Here is a 14,532-nt window from a genome sequence, read left to right as displayed (position 1 = left end):
GTGGCCGTCCTGGAACTGTTTCCTGCTGCAAGTTGTTAAGCACGCACTCCCAACCCTTGGAGTAATTGCACCCCTCCAAAAGACGGCGGGCAAGGCTTATCAACGCAGAAGGTGGCTAAGGTGAGAGCATAAACATAATTCGTCAACCTCCACAGGGCAGAACGTCACCCCAATGAGGGTCGTACAAAGAAACTACATTGTGTGCGAAGTGCGTAGAATGGATCAAGAGGGAAGTGCACAGTGCGGACTCGTGCAGAGTGATCGATCGACCAGACTCTCGGTTCGCTCCGTCTCTTTCTTTGATTCTCCATGATTCTGGTTAAAACTGTTTCAGCATCATTGTGAACACATCAACAACAACACCAATAGACGCCGTTTTACGATCCACAGATCCGCTACAAATGTCCAAAAGGTTTGGCCTATTTTATGTTTGCAAAAAATCAGCACCGAGATCTGACGTCTAGACCAAATCAGCACAAACAATAATCATGTCGCCGTCCGCTACTGCACTGGTGTGGGTTGTGGCGTTCTGCAGATGTTACCTTTCAATATCCAGCATGCCGTACAATCCTTGACATTCTCCCGTCTTTTTCGTTCGCTCCGTTTGCAAGATCGCCTTGCAGATTCTTCGTCTTTGCCCGGTGAGATGCTGCAGCCGGCTGACGAGGTCGACGAAGATGGCAACAAAAATATGGTCTCCAACATGCCGCTCCTGTTTGCGGACGGCTACCCGACATCACTGGATAAGATTAGCGAAGAACAGCTGGAAAAGTTCATCCCGTTCATGGTTCAGTGCTCGCTGGCGCATGGAGAAAACCACGCGCTGGCCGACTATAGGAAACCATCCTGGTGGCCAAAGGACGTGGAGTTCACGAAACCGTTCAAAAAACCCAAATCATTCACGGGGGTAAGCTGGCTGGTGCTTCTGTTCCGATTCTCCCAGTCAAATTTTACGCTTCGATCCTCACGATCGCTTACAGATCTGGCTACAGAAGATGCGCGAAATCGTAGTGTTTTGTTATTCGCATCATGCCTGCGTTTACCTGCTTCGGTACTGCAATGATTTGGCGTCCTATCAGCACACGTCACTGCGGTTTATCAACAACTACAACTCGACCACCTCGCTGTACGAGCGTTCCACGAACAAGCTGCTCGTGACATTCCGGAATGAGAATATGGTACGTGTCAAGCTATCAAGCGGAAAGATTATCTGCGCTGTCTCCACTTCCACTAACCTTTGTTTCTTGTCTTGCAGCTCTACGATCAGGAGCAGATCACCAGTCGGAAGTGCCTTCTACCGAAGCAATCGAGCTCACAATCGTCGCAGGCTTCTCAGGAGGAGATGGTCATATCAGCCACGTTTGATATCTACCTTTGCGACAATTGCGATGCGGAGCTATACTCGTACGGTGCATTGGTGGTGAGTCCCGAAATCGTCTTGGAACAACCGTTGCCGCAATGGGCGTTGTTCCGTAGGGCTATTCGCACTCAAAAGAAGAGACCGATAAGCACGATATGGTTTGAGGATCATAAAATGAAAAACTTTGAAGTGGGAGACAAAAACTATACGCGCAGCGGCCCCGCGCCACTTGAGCCTCGCATCAACTTTGTTTATGCACGCAATGCACATTGTGCAATGCATTGTGCCAAATTTTTGAAGAACCTGTTTGTCAAATCAAGAGTGGGCAATTATTCGCCTTTGCTCAATTTATGACCTACTTCCGATTCTCCACCATTCTGTCGTAGTAAGCTGTGTACAGTGCAGCAAGAAAGTTCCGTGATCGAAGATGTTTTCAACATTCCAATTATTATAGCATCTCACTGCAGTAGTCGCTCCACTGTATTTGCTACAGAGCGCGGAGATCGACCAATAGAGAATTGAAAGTATTTGAAAAACCCATTGACATTTTGACACTACAACTACATCCTTCTAACATTTTGTCATTGTGGATTGTCATTAATCTATTTAGGGTTATTACATTGAAAGAACAACCCCAAAATGTCACTTTCCATCGCTTGTAAAACATACCGAGTGAGCTACATTGTGCTATAGTCTTTTTTGAATGGGGCTCTCACCAATCTCCCTTTGCCGCCAAATTCTACCAAGTGGACCTTTCATCCGTCCCCGGAATAGAAGGAGTAAATTTCATGACGTTGTAAAGGTTGGCGTAAAACACGTGAAATTCCGTTGAATCTCAATTATTCGAACACTTAAACAAAAAGCACAGCGGGACAGAAAACGCAAGACTTAAGCACGTGGACATAAGAAGAACAAAAGGACACAAGACTTAAGACAAAGACTCTGGTTCGGTCGACTTCCGACGATGAAGTGCGTTTTATTCTTCTTCCGTTAACGAAATGTCATATTTGACAGCAGGGTTCGATCTTAAGCTACGTGAACATTGTGCCGCGCTACAGGAGGTCTACAACGTCATGTAATTGTTCAATATTCTTTTGCAGGAACACGAGAAAAGCTGTCTGAGCGAGCAGATCGATGATGAGCCGAGTGACGACGATGACGTGATCTTCTGTGGCGAATTCATCGACGAAATAAATCCACTCGGCCCAACTGCCAGGGAGCGGGCTGAACTGCAAAAGAAGACAGCCTTTCTGTCGCAGAACTTTGCGCTGTGCAGTAAAAAAATCTGTGAGCCAACTGCCCTGAAGGCTCTCCCGGCAATGGATGAATGTGGTGCAGTTCCTACTGACAAGAGCCCAACGAAACGTTCTCGCATGGCCAGGCGCACGCGTGGTGTAATGACACTGGCCAAGTGTGCGCAAATTCCTTTGTCTTCACCGGTTGGTCAGTATCTCCTGCGGACGACCAAGACCATCACAACCACGGCGTATCTGGCCGAGCGACACGATCGCCTTGAGCGCTTCTGCCATGCGCCAGCGCTTCCGCCCGGTATGGGCCAATTGATTCGACAGCGCCGCGGTAGTGCGATCAATGAACACGATGGACCGACGGTGCTCGACCGAAGACTACCGAAGTGGTTGCTGAGCAGGCCACGGGCAAACGGATCGATGCCTGGCGGCAGTTATGTGCCAGTATCGTTCAAGCGTTCAGCGGACGATACAACCGAACCATACCACGTGTACAAGTTCCCGCGGCGCCAGTTTTCGCAGCGGTGCCGTTGGGAAAACTATTTGTTCTACAACAAACCGCTCCTGGCGCGGTGTCAAACGTGTGCGGTGGAACTAAAAAGACTGAATGCGGACGAGCTGAAAGTGCTGTCCGAATGGCCCGGTATCGAACGGGTAAAGCGCGAAAAGGAGCAAGCGGCACTGGAACGGCAGCGATGGAATGTGATCGTCGAGAATGCAACAATCATCGACAGTATCGATCTCTGCTCGTCGGAAGACGAACAGGTCTTGAGTGACAGCGAGGGCTGCGATGGCACTATTGATGGCGGATTTCACGTGGCCAGTGAGCCCCAGGTAGATGAAAGCAATGCTGAGCAAAGTAGAAACGATCCACACAACGATGATGACGAGGACTTTGAAACGATCGTCATCGAGGAGGAGGAAGATGAGGGAACCGTGCCTCTGCCGCCGTCGTCGCTCGCTAGTCACCGGCGGAGTAGTGTACACTCCATCATTCAGCTGCAAACGAACTCCGTCGTTCCTGGTACCCTGCTTAGCGGAAGCACGATACGGCTGAATCACCACGTGTTCACCGGTCTCAGTAATGGCGAGCTGCTGGCCGACGGTCGGTTCGGACATAAATACACGAACTGCAGCGCAACCGCAATCACGGTGTCTAACACAACATCGAGCATCGCCAATGGCGAGCTGAAGGAGAACCGTGTCAACGGATGGCTACAGAAGGGCCTGGCCGTCCAGCCATCGTCGACCGAAGGATTCTGCAGTATAGTGTCGCCTGCTCCTCGAACAAGCATCGCCGGATCCACTCAAACACACACCGCTTCGCACATTCTGCTGACGTCTCCGATCGCGCCCAACACGGTGCTCGGTACGATACCGATGCCGTTCACGTCCCGGCCGGTCAGTTTACAGCCGAACGGATCGGCCACCGTCGTCCACACGCTCACGTCGGCGGCGATCGTTAACCAGGCGGTACGCAAGCGAATGTCGGTCCCACGGGCCAGCGGATCGACAGCGGGCACGGCCGTTACCGGAACAACAGCCAATCTCCAGTAGAACTTTCGTCTGTTTCGTCTAAAATATCTCCTCCTCGCTAATGCGCTAAAACAGGTACCTCACAACTCCACAAAGACTCAAACAAAATTGCCGAGGTTGAACATGAGTTTCGTGGAGACTGACTGAACGGTGTCCATGGCTTTTTTTCTGTGATGTCCAAGGAATAGAGAGTCGCTTAAAAGGCGAAATACAACCACGAAGCGTTCACAACATCACCCGATGTGTTTATGTTTTTATGTTCGGCACTCTATTTTTGAGCCTCGATGAGGCATTTTGTGTTATAATTGCCACTTTTTCTACTGTGGATCTCCTGAATACCAATCTCACGTAGACGGGAAGTTGCGCATTCTTTGGAGCAGATTAGGACTTTTGTCATTTGGTTCATCGTGGCAACTCTCTTCCTTATGTCACAACGGTTACCTCATGATACTCGTTGTGTGGATTAAACTGTTTTTGTTCGCCTATGTTGTACGTATTGTTCTACAACTACATATTTGTACTGTTAGTACCAATATATCATCTTGTACAGATGACGCCAAACGCACTCAACGCAAGGGATATTAAGGCCCATGTTATAAATTGTAAAATAATAGAAAACATTCAACTAGCGAAGTAACTTATTTATGTACTAATTATTCTTTAAAGACGCACAACGTCATGGTATTGTACATATCTGATCGATGAAGCATAATAAACGACATATAAGATTAACAAAAAAATTAAAACGTTCCAATCGTCTGTCGGCTAAAGTTGAGAATTTTCGCTGTACACTGGAACTCCTGGCGTCGATTCATGAGTTCCAGTATGCCAAGGTTGGTTCGAAACTATAGACTCCCCACTCGTGACTTCACTTAGAGATTTTATTCGGATACGGTTGCATATGGCTTTAGTGGAAAGTTTCAATATAAACAAACGAACGTATTACGTATAACATCAGAAGCTGGAATTTGGCATCAGAAACAAGTAACAATCAATTGCCGTAACGTTCCGTGTAACGTCCACGCTCCACTGCCCCACGATCGTTGCCGAAGTCCTGTGGAAAAACAAATCAATCGAAAGAGAAAATCATGGTGCAACTGCGTTTGGGAGCCAATGTTTCCGTGCACTCACACTCGGAGCTGTTGGTTTCCCGCGGCACAACCGAGACACGCCGGGAAGCGGATAAGTTAGCCATCCTACCGAGGGCCCGTATGGCATTTCCAGTTTTCTGAAAAGACAGTTTAGCCGGTTAAGCAAGGTGCCGAGGTTTAAACGGTCGAGAAGGCTCACCTGCCACTTTCTACGGATGATAAACTTCTTTAACTTATCGGTCCGGATCTGGTTCACGCCAACGCTGTCGCCATCCTTGAGCGAAAGCCACCCCGACTGGAGGCACTGCTGGGCACTGAGCCGGTCCTCCTGCCGGCCACGCAACAGCCCAGCAATGAACTCCTTCGCTTCGTCCGACACGAGATCGAATGCTTCGTCGTCAAAGTCGTACTCGGCGCGCGTAATGTTACTGAACGTGTCCACATCGTTGTCCCCCATGAACGGTGACAGACCGGACAGCAGCACGTAACAGATGACACCGATGCTCCACATATCCGATAGCACGCTGATCGGTTCGTAGTTGATGATTTCCGGCGCAATAAACTCGGGCGTCCCGAACAGGACGCGCGTCGGGTTCGACGCACACAGCTGCTGTGCCAGACCGAAGTCAATGATTTTGATCTACGGCCAAAGGTCGGAAGTAAAGGAAAAACAGGGGGAACCGTTGTTAGACGAATACTTGATCACCGACCGACTGTGCACGCTACCCGTCGTACCTCGTGGCTCGTTTTCGTGGCACACATAATGTTCTCCGGCTTCAGGTCCAGGTGCACAATCTGCCGGCTGTGCATGTGCTCGACACCGTGGCAGATTTGGCGCACGAAAATGATACAGTCCTTCTCGGTGAGCGTGAAATCGTCGGCCACCACCCGCTCGAACAGCTCGCCACCCGAAATGTACTCCACCACCATGACGATCTCCTTCGGCAGCTCGTACGTCGCGAACAGTCGCAACAGCTTCGGGTGCTCCAGTTTCTCCATAATGGCCGTCTCCTCCCAGACGCGTTCCTTGTCCTTTTTCAGAATACACTTGACCTTCTTCGCCGCCAGCACGGCACCATCGCGCCGAGCCTTCACCTTGTACACGACTCCGAACCGGCCCTTCCCGACTTCCTTTACCATCTCGAACTGCTCCGCAAACGCACCGTCGACCGTGAACGACATCTGCGGGGCTGTTGTCGGCGCCGGCAATGGTTGGTCATCGGCCAGCCCGCCGATGGCCGTCGCACACAGTTCACCACTGTCATAGCTACCGTCGGCACTGCTACAGACGCTGGCTCCACTCGATGCAGGACTTCTGATCGATCGCTCTCCGCTCCGACCACCATTGGTACTGCCATTCGCCGGAGGTTCAGTCCACGCGAGCAGAATAGGCTCACTGGCGGGTGTCGGAGCGCTCGAACCATGCACGTTCTCCGCCCGTATTCGAAACCGATACTGGAGCTCCGGTTCAAGCGGTTCCACTAGGCAGGAATACGAATTCGGTACACGCTTGGCACAGACCCACTGCCCCTGGTCGTTCCGGTCGATTTCGATCCTGAAGAACGGCGAAAAAACGGGAAACATAATGAAGTGTGCACCACCATTACGCAGGAAGCTCACGGGGGGACCTTACACAAATCCCGTTATGGCACTGCCTCCGTCGTACGGTGTGGCATTCCACGACACGGACAGTGTCGTCCGGTTCGCCACGGTTACCGTGGGTCGTCCTGCCGGTGGTTCCGGTGCAGACTCGACGCGCAGGCACATCGACAGTTCCGTTTCCGGGCAGGCCGGGTCGAGTTGAACGCTGTACTTGCCCCCCTGCGATGGTTCGATTTTTGTCAGCAAAAGCCGTGTCCGACCCGGTAGATTGCTGGTCGTGGCGTTACTGTCCGCGATGTACCGGCCCTGGAAAAGTCGCGACCCGATAAGCGATCACGTCAATTACTCCGTGCACTCAATTCGCTGGACGGTGGAAATTCGAATTGACCACAGCATCCGCATTGACGCTCTAATTGCGTTCATCCAATAATTGGCAGCAACCACGTTCGAACGATCGGAAGTTCCCGAACCCATACGCTACTTTTACGGTTTGTTTAACGAACCAACCCACAGAACTAGCTCATGAATAGACTGCCCCGATCGACCCATACTCACCGAGTGCTTCCAGCGTAGCTCCGACAGCGGAGATCCCTGGTAGCAGGCCTCGATGACGACATCGTCCCCTTGCAGAACCACCTCGTCCTGTAGGCCATGCAGAAACCGTAGCTTCTGGCCGGTGGTAGTACTGTACCGAGCGATCTCCCTGTGCTCCGTCGAACCGACGAACGCCTTCGGCAGCACGCACAGATCGGCGTATGCGTACACCCCGCGCAGGCTGTAATCACTGGCCGGGGTACGGGGAACGAAGCACTTTACCTCACCACTCTGCTTGTAGCCGCTGTTGAATATCCGTAAAATATGTTCACCATCGTCGCGAGATTCGATCTACGGAAGGAAGGGCACAACTCGGTGTTAGCCACGTTGCTCGTGGTGATTCCCACTTAAGTCCCACTCACCGAGAACCCTTTGGTGCCGCTGGTCACTTCCGCTCCACGGACGTACCATCGGAGGTGTGCGTCGGGCGGGTGGACACACGCACAGTACTCAACGTTATCACCCTCGACCGCAATCTGCGAGAGTGGATAGCGCACGAAATCGGCACCGCTGTCTGGCGGGTCAAGGCTTCCATTTTCGGACGCCGGCTCAGACGGGTGCTCCTGCTCGAGCACGTCCAGATAGCAGGTTGCGGTAAGCTGCTGCGTTGCCGTCTCGATGGTGCACTCGTACAGGCCGGCGTCATCGAGGAACGGGTCCTTCAGCCGCAACCCCAGCATACCGTTTCCGTGGTCGATGTAGCTGCAGAGGGAGAACACGGTTACATTCGCGGGAACCGCTCCATTTGCAGGTACCGTCAACACTTACGCGAAATCGATCGAATCCTTGATCGGGCGGCCATTTTTCTTCCACAAACACTTGAACAGCTCGGAGCAGTGCAGTTCCAGCGTTAGCTCTACCTCGGTCCCCTCGATCACGGTGATCACCTTCGGCAGTTCGCGCACCAACCGGGGCATCTTGTCGATCGGGACGGACCACTTCGGGTCCTGGACGTCGATTTCGGCCGACATCATCTTGATGCAGCCGTCGATCGTTTCCAACACGCACGTGTACGTGCCCGAGTCGGACGGTTTTGCCTTCTCCAGAATCAGCGACACGTTGCGCTGGCTGACGCTGCGATGGAATATCCGGCCATCGTCCAGCTCGCGCCCGTTGTGGAAGCAGCGCACGGTCGGGATGGACGGGGCGTAGTACTCGGCGTTCAGTATGATGTACTCGCCGACCTGGGGCGAATAGTCGTTGATGTGGCGGTAGATGCGTATACTGCTCGTCGCCGGTACGCTGGTGCGCTTGATGCGGTTAATCGTTCGGATCTTCTCCAGCACGACCAGCTCGATCGTCCGCTCCACCCGGCCGCTCCCATTCTCGATCACCAGCTGGTACTGGCCCGCATCCCTTGGTGCCACGTTCTGGAGCTTCATCGTGCACAGCGAACCCTTGCTCTGGATCGTCACGTTGCGCGAGGCCGCGCTCAAAGGGCGCCCGTTTCGCTGCCAGGACATCTGGGGCGCCGGGCTACCTTCGACGATGCACTGGAACACGGCCGTCTCGTGCTCGTACGCTTCGATCTTTTGAGGAACGTAGATAAACTTCAACGGTACCACCGTGGCCGCCAAACTGCCCTGTTCGGCAGTAGCTTTCGTGTTGGTGCTCGTCGATTGATTCATCAGGGCCCGGCCACCGCTGCCGTTCGCATCTCTTGGTTCTGTGAATTTGACGAAGAAGACAAGGGAAACAAACATTTACACATTTAAGTTGGAACAATTAAGCTATTTGATAAAAAAAGTGTTTCTAAATTCATAAACTGTGGTTTGTCTGTAGATCATCCGTCTGTGCGAATGAACGATTCGATTCCAATGCGCAAGGCGTCCAGGACGAAACATGACACTTGAATGTTAATGGCTGACAATACGGCTCAGTCCGATCTAAGCAGATAGGTAAACACATTAACCGTACGATGCGATCGACGGCTGATTCACGACGGAGAGCTTTCCGCTGACTGGTGCAGAACCGGATGATGAGTCACTCGAGGACGTCACAGCCACCAAGCGTCAACGGAAATGCGGCATTGCCATTTAATCGCAAATAGCGCGGCTCCACGTGCCGCCACGACAAATGGCCACCAAGAAAACCGAGCGCCGGAACCCGATTTGGTGTGGTCGATGAAAATGAAATTGTATTCAATTTAACAATGCCCCCTCCGAAAACACCGAGCGGGCCGGATTGCGATGCTGCCGCGGTGGCCCATATGCGCGCCATTCCTCTTAAGGCAGAGTCTTTGACGACGACGCACGCAGAAGGTCGTACTTTATGGGTTGCCATTGTGCGCCATTGAGCGGCATTGGCGTGGTCGAGGTACGGGGGGAGGCACGGTTCAGGGACGGCTGGGACGCGCGAAACGCCGTGCGCGCGCGGTGGTGAGGAGGAGGCTCAAGAAACAATGTCATTCGCTCCTTATGGAGAGTGGAGCATCTGACATTATGTTGAGAAATGTGCAAGAAGTTATCTCCCGGACGTGTCACCATTCGCGTGGCACGTTCACTTCTTTCTTTCTTTTTTCTCCCTCTCTCTGTCATCCGGGCCTCCCAAAACCCGATGTGGGCTTCAATGGCAATGGTTTGGCTAAGTTTTGGGACGCTTTTGGGCTACGCAATCTTTCCTTTCAACCGTAGCGCCGAACTTTATCGTGTATGACGCAATCACGAAATCTGGGATCCTTGCGAAACCGTGTAGATTGTAAAACTTTATATGTTTGCCATTTGCGACAAACAAGTCTGGTCAGGGTTGATCGTATCACTCGCAATGAGCATGGTTCAAATGGCTCGGTCAGCGGCTGTATTCTTGGGGTATTTCATCGTAAGCGTAATGCAGTAGAGCATCGAACGACACATTTTCCATTGTGACACTCTTCCAACTGTATAAATAGAGACTTTGCCCGCCATTTTCCTAGTGTGTCGTCAACACGCTGCCCATATTAAATGATGTCTCAAACGGCCAAGTGTTACAAATAAATAGTATCACGATATTTCCCAACTCTGCGTCCCTTTTAAGGGAGAAGCTATAAAAACACCTATCTATCTATATTTTTCACACCTATACCTATATTTTTCAGGGTGCATTGAGTGGCATTTCCTGGCTTGAGTGGCAAAAAGATTCCTAACACTCAAATAACATTGAAATACTCTGGAGCTAGTCAGCAACGTATTTGGAAATGTAGTTAGAACAAAGACTCACTTTCTAAACCCACATAAATTACATTGGAATAAATGTAAAAAGACATTGAGGGCACCACACCTATGTGAAAATAGAAAATCGATATGTGTCACATCACATACGAAAAGAACTTCACATTATTCAGAAAAAGTTCCTGATATCAATCTTAAACTTACCTCCCTGGCCTACTTGATTCCCTGGAACTTGACTACTACTACTGCTACTACTCCAACTACTGCTAATGAAACGGAGTACCTCAGTTTAAAGCTTTCGCATGCAAATAGCACTACGGTTTATTGTAAGTCACTTCTCGGTACCAGCCAAAGGCCGTTGAGTAGGGTTAATTGTTGGCTTAAAGGGTTACTTGCCGCTCTAGTGTTAATCTCTGCAGATCAGTGTTTTTTCGTCCTTTACTGTGAAAGGCGATTCTGGCACGGCACTATTTTGTCAAGGACAAAACGGAAACGGCTGCATCTCACAGCATGATGGCAGAAGCCAATGATGTGTGGACTTTTGGAACAACGTTGACTCCAGTTGGTGACAATCAGCTGTAAGTTATCTATAACGTGCCGTGCAATTGATACGTTCACGCGTCTAAACACTTAATTATACGCCTAGTGGTGCAAATGACGCATTAGCGGCGCACACGGTGCGAACTGAACGACCTTTGCCACATCCGAAAATGTAAGCTTCTGACCGGTTTTCACCGACCGGTGCTTCCCTTATCAGCTGCCGTGGCACGTCACTCGTCGCGGAGCTGTTAATTAGCGAATCACGCGCTTCGACCAGAATTCCTTTTTGAAAAATCTGCATCTCTGCTGCGGGGCGCGCGCGCGCACGTTAAGAATGTCACACGTGCTCTACTCACCAGTGACGAATACATGCACCGTAGCGGCGGCCGTGCCGTGCCCGTTCTCGGCCACGCACCGGTACGAGCCCGTCTGCTCCCTGCGAACGTTGACGGCCTTGAGCGTGGCGACGCCGCCACCGAAGACACTCCGGTAGCAGCAACCGGGCCCGGCGGAGTCCGTTACGCGCACGCCGTCCTTCTCCCAGCTGATGCGCGGCGTGGGCGACCCGCGGACCTCGCATTCCAGCCGGAATTCCTCGCCCACGGCGCAGCGCACCGTCCGGTGCAGTTTGGTGACCTGCGGAGGCCCTGCACCGGCCTGCCCCGCGCCGGGCCCGCGCTCGGCAGCTCCCAGCGATGCACTCATGCCGTCAGCGGTGACAGTGACGAACGTTGGCGGCGGTGGCGTCGGCGGCGACTGACGGCGTAAAGCTTTGCGTGCTTTGCGTGCGTGGCGCGGTCCCCCGTATGCCCTGGAAAGGGAATGAACGAAGGCACAGCGGTGAAAGCGCGCCGATTCGCTGCTCCGTTTCGCGTTTTTGCTTCCTTCTTTAGTTTCCAGCGCGAGCGCGGGAAGTGGGGCACACACAGGGCGAGGGGGGGGGGTCCATGCAACCACCCGCCCGGTGCCCTCACAGTGGCCCCTAAGGGTGTCGGGTGCGGGTTTCGGGTTGCGTGCACTTCACCGGGGATTGCGGGCGCGTGTGCAAGAGAGAGAGAGAGAGGGTGGCGAGATCGAGAGACAAGTAACCTTGTGCGCGTCCCTGCGCCACAGCCACCGCCAAATCCAAAGGTCAGGCGCACGACGCGGCTGGATGCGCCTTTATCGGCCCGCCACCGGTGGGTCGTTTCCGGGCTGCGGACCGAACTGATCGGAAACGGTTCTTTACGTCACCCGCAACCGAACGATCGCTTCCGGTGGCGCACTTTGCCCTCCCAACCGTCCCCAAACGCACGTTTTAGGAACAGATTGAGGCGCTTCGCTGGCTTCTACTTCTTCGTCGTCTTCCGCGCGAACCGGACCTCCGTGGAAGACCTTCGAAGTGGCGCCGATCCGTGCCACGGTACAGGCCACGTTTTTCCACCGCAAGCCCCACAGCAACCTAAATGAATGGCCATTTTTTTGTTTACTTTTTCACTCACTGCCCTCTCGCTCGCTGCGGGTCGTTATGTTTCGTGCCCCGATGTAACGGCCCGACGCGTTGCGGTGGCCGGCAAGTCCGCCGGCCATGATCGCCGGCCGTCGGATGGTCGCCCGTGGTCGGTAATTAATTGCAACGTACCTAACACACCCCGAACGGTCCTCGCCTCGGTGACTGGGGGAAGGAGTGCGCGAAACCGTGGCCACCGGAACGTGGCGCGTCCTCGACTGCCTGCCCTGCTTGGCGACTGGCCCAGACGGCCGATCGATCTAATCGATCGAAATTAAAGTAATGAGCCCGAACGGGTTTGAGGGGAAGAAAGAGAGATAAGCCGAGAGCGAGAAAGCAGGACTTGAGGGAAACGGAGCGTTACCGCCGACGACAAGCGGGCGCAGCCTCCGTGCTGTGGCGTTGGCTCAGGTATCGCAAGCGAAACGGAGAGCGAAACCGGGTTTTCCTTTCCGTTTCGGAGTGTTGACTAAATTTACGAACTCCGGGTTGGAGTCGTGTACGGCAGCCTAAACTGCGGCCTGTAACGATTCCGAACGACTGGACAACGCTTTGACATTTTTGACAAACCTCCAAAACAAAAACGAAAACCCTTTATGACAGGCAGTCAGACGATCGTGACAAAGGAGGGCGAAGAAACAACAGAGATCCCTAATAACTAGCGCCCTAGAGAGGAAGAGAGATAAAAGAGTGGAGGATCGACGGAGTGAGTATGCGCGTGTCACTTGATATCCCGCAATCAATTGAGGCTATCGATCCAATTCGCAGCATCCGCCTATCGGCCGACCGGTTGTCGGTGAGGTTGGGTCTCTGGCAAGGCGCAAGCCGGTTCTAATCGGCGCTAATCAGCCCGCATAGCACCGAGGCCGCCAAGGGCAGGTCCACCTGTGACAAGGGGTGGAGCACTGCACCGCGCCCGCCAGAGCCTGGGAGCCCCCCCAAAGGCAGGGCTCCAAAGACCGCTCGATGAGCATTAGACAGAGAGAGAGAGAGAGAGATCGGGTGACGCATACGTTTCGCAACACTGCACAACAACACTAGGGCTAGGGCGGCCCTGCAACACCATACACCAGCCCTGCCCCCCCTGTTGGCCACGCCAAAAAGGCTCGTCCCGCGGATCCATTCCACGCCGACACCTACCAATCAGCCAGCAGCGGGCGAATAATTTACACGCATTCAAACCGCTTGCGGAGCTGCGCACAGGAGGAGCCCGCTGCACTCTGGCACCGACCGAGGTAACGACTGTTTTCGGCAACCTAAAACACACACACACACTCGGGCTGAGGAAGGCAACGCGACCGGCTGTAGAAAAACGATAAATAACGCACCGCAAAAGGCGAAACCCGCAACTACAACTCCGCGGTGACCTTCAGCGTCTGAGTGGCGCGCCACTATACTGCATAGTACTGCTGCGGCCACACACACACACACACACTGTCCCTTTCGCACTGCACCTCCGGAGCCCTTATGGAGGGCCGGAGAAACGGGCCGGAAGGTGCTCGAAATGCGTCCGCCGAGCGCGGATTGCAAGCTGATCTCGCGGAGACTGCGGAGATACGACCGATCCGAGTCGCAGACGAGCGACGAATGACGGATCAGGCGCCACCACCCGCGGCTAGCGACCGATCGACGATCGGCAAAACAGAAGCGCGCGGCGGGGGTGCGTGGCGGGGTTCGATGCCGGGCTGGGCCGGATTGTCGGCCGGGGAGGTTCCAAGCAGGGTGGCGTGTTGTGGGTGCCTCGCCTGGCGAGGTGGGAGTTGTGGTTTTCAGCGGATCTCCGGGGCGCCGGTGGTGGGCTGGGGATTCCGAATGACTGTTACGAAAGACTGTGTGCTGTGTGATGGCCGCCCTCGAGTGAGGAAGAAGTGGCGCCAACCGAGGAAGGCCACGACAGAGAACGGTTTCTCTCAAATATGGGACACAC

At 53.3% G+C, this 14,532-nt stretch overlaps 2 protein-coding genes across 5 annotated transcripts; one reads left to right on the top strand and one right to left on the bottom strand.

Annotated features, from left to right (window-relative positions):
- Window positions 1-4,845, top strand: LOC128273897 (uncharacterized). The gene is made up of 5 exons (XM_053011968.1): window positions 1-120; window positions 612-907; window positions 981-1,178; window positions 1,256-1,420; window positions 2,461-4,845. The coding sequence occupies exons 2-5, from the start codon at window positions 647-649 to the stop codon at window positions 4,162-4,164; spliced, it is 2,328 nt and encodes a 775-aa protein (XP_052867928.1). The 5' UTR covers window positions 1-120; window positions 612-646; the 3' UTR covers window positions 4,165-4,845.
- LOC128273896 (myosin light chain kinase, smooth muscle-like) lies at window positions 4,770-14,042 on the bottom strand. 4 transcript variants are annotated; one of them, XM_053011964.1, is made up of 11 exons: window positions 13,973-14,028; window positions 13,746-13,907; window positions 11,473-11,927; window positions 8,199-9,096; window positions 7,793-8,132; window positions 7,392-7,721; window positions 6,868-7,142; window positions 5,970-6,789; window positions 5,434-5,874; window positions 5,275-5,371; window positions 4,770-5,197 (listed from the first exon to the last, which is right to left on the bottom strand). In XM_053011964.1, coding segments are annotated over exons 3-11 (3,552 nt in total). In that variant the 5' UTR covers window positions 11,822-11,927; window positions 13,746-13,907; window positions 13,973-14,028; the 3' UTR covers window positions 4,770-5,195. The 4 variants fall into 4 exon arrangements, with proteins under 4 accessions (XP_052867924.1, XP_052867923.1, XP_052867925.1 ...); XM_053011963.1 differs by having other exon boundaries at window positions 13,746-14,042; XM_053011965.1 differs by lacking the exon at window positions 13,746-13,907 and having other exon boundaries at window positions 13,934-14,028.
- Between the last annotated feature and the right edge of the window lie 490 nt (window positions 14,043-14,532).

This window comes from Anopheles cruzii, chromosome 3 (genome assembly GCF_943734635.1).
Source record: "Anopheles cruzii chromosome 3, idAnoCruzAS_RS32_06, whole genome shotgun sequence".
Classification (NCBI taxonomy): domain Eukaryota; kingdom Metazoa; phylum Arthropoda; class Insecta; order Diptera; family Culicidae; genus Anopheles; species Anopheles cruzii.
The sequence above is the reverse complement of the archived record's forward strand: the minus strand, read 5'-3'. Positions and strand labels throughout refer to the sequence as shown.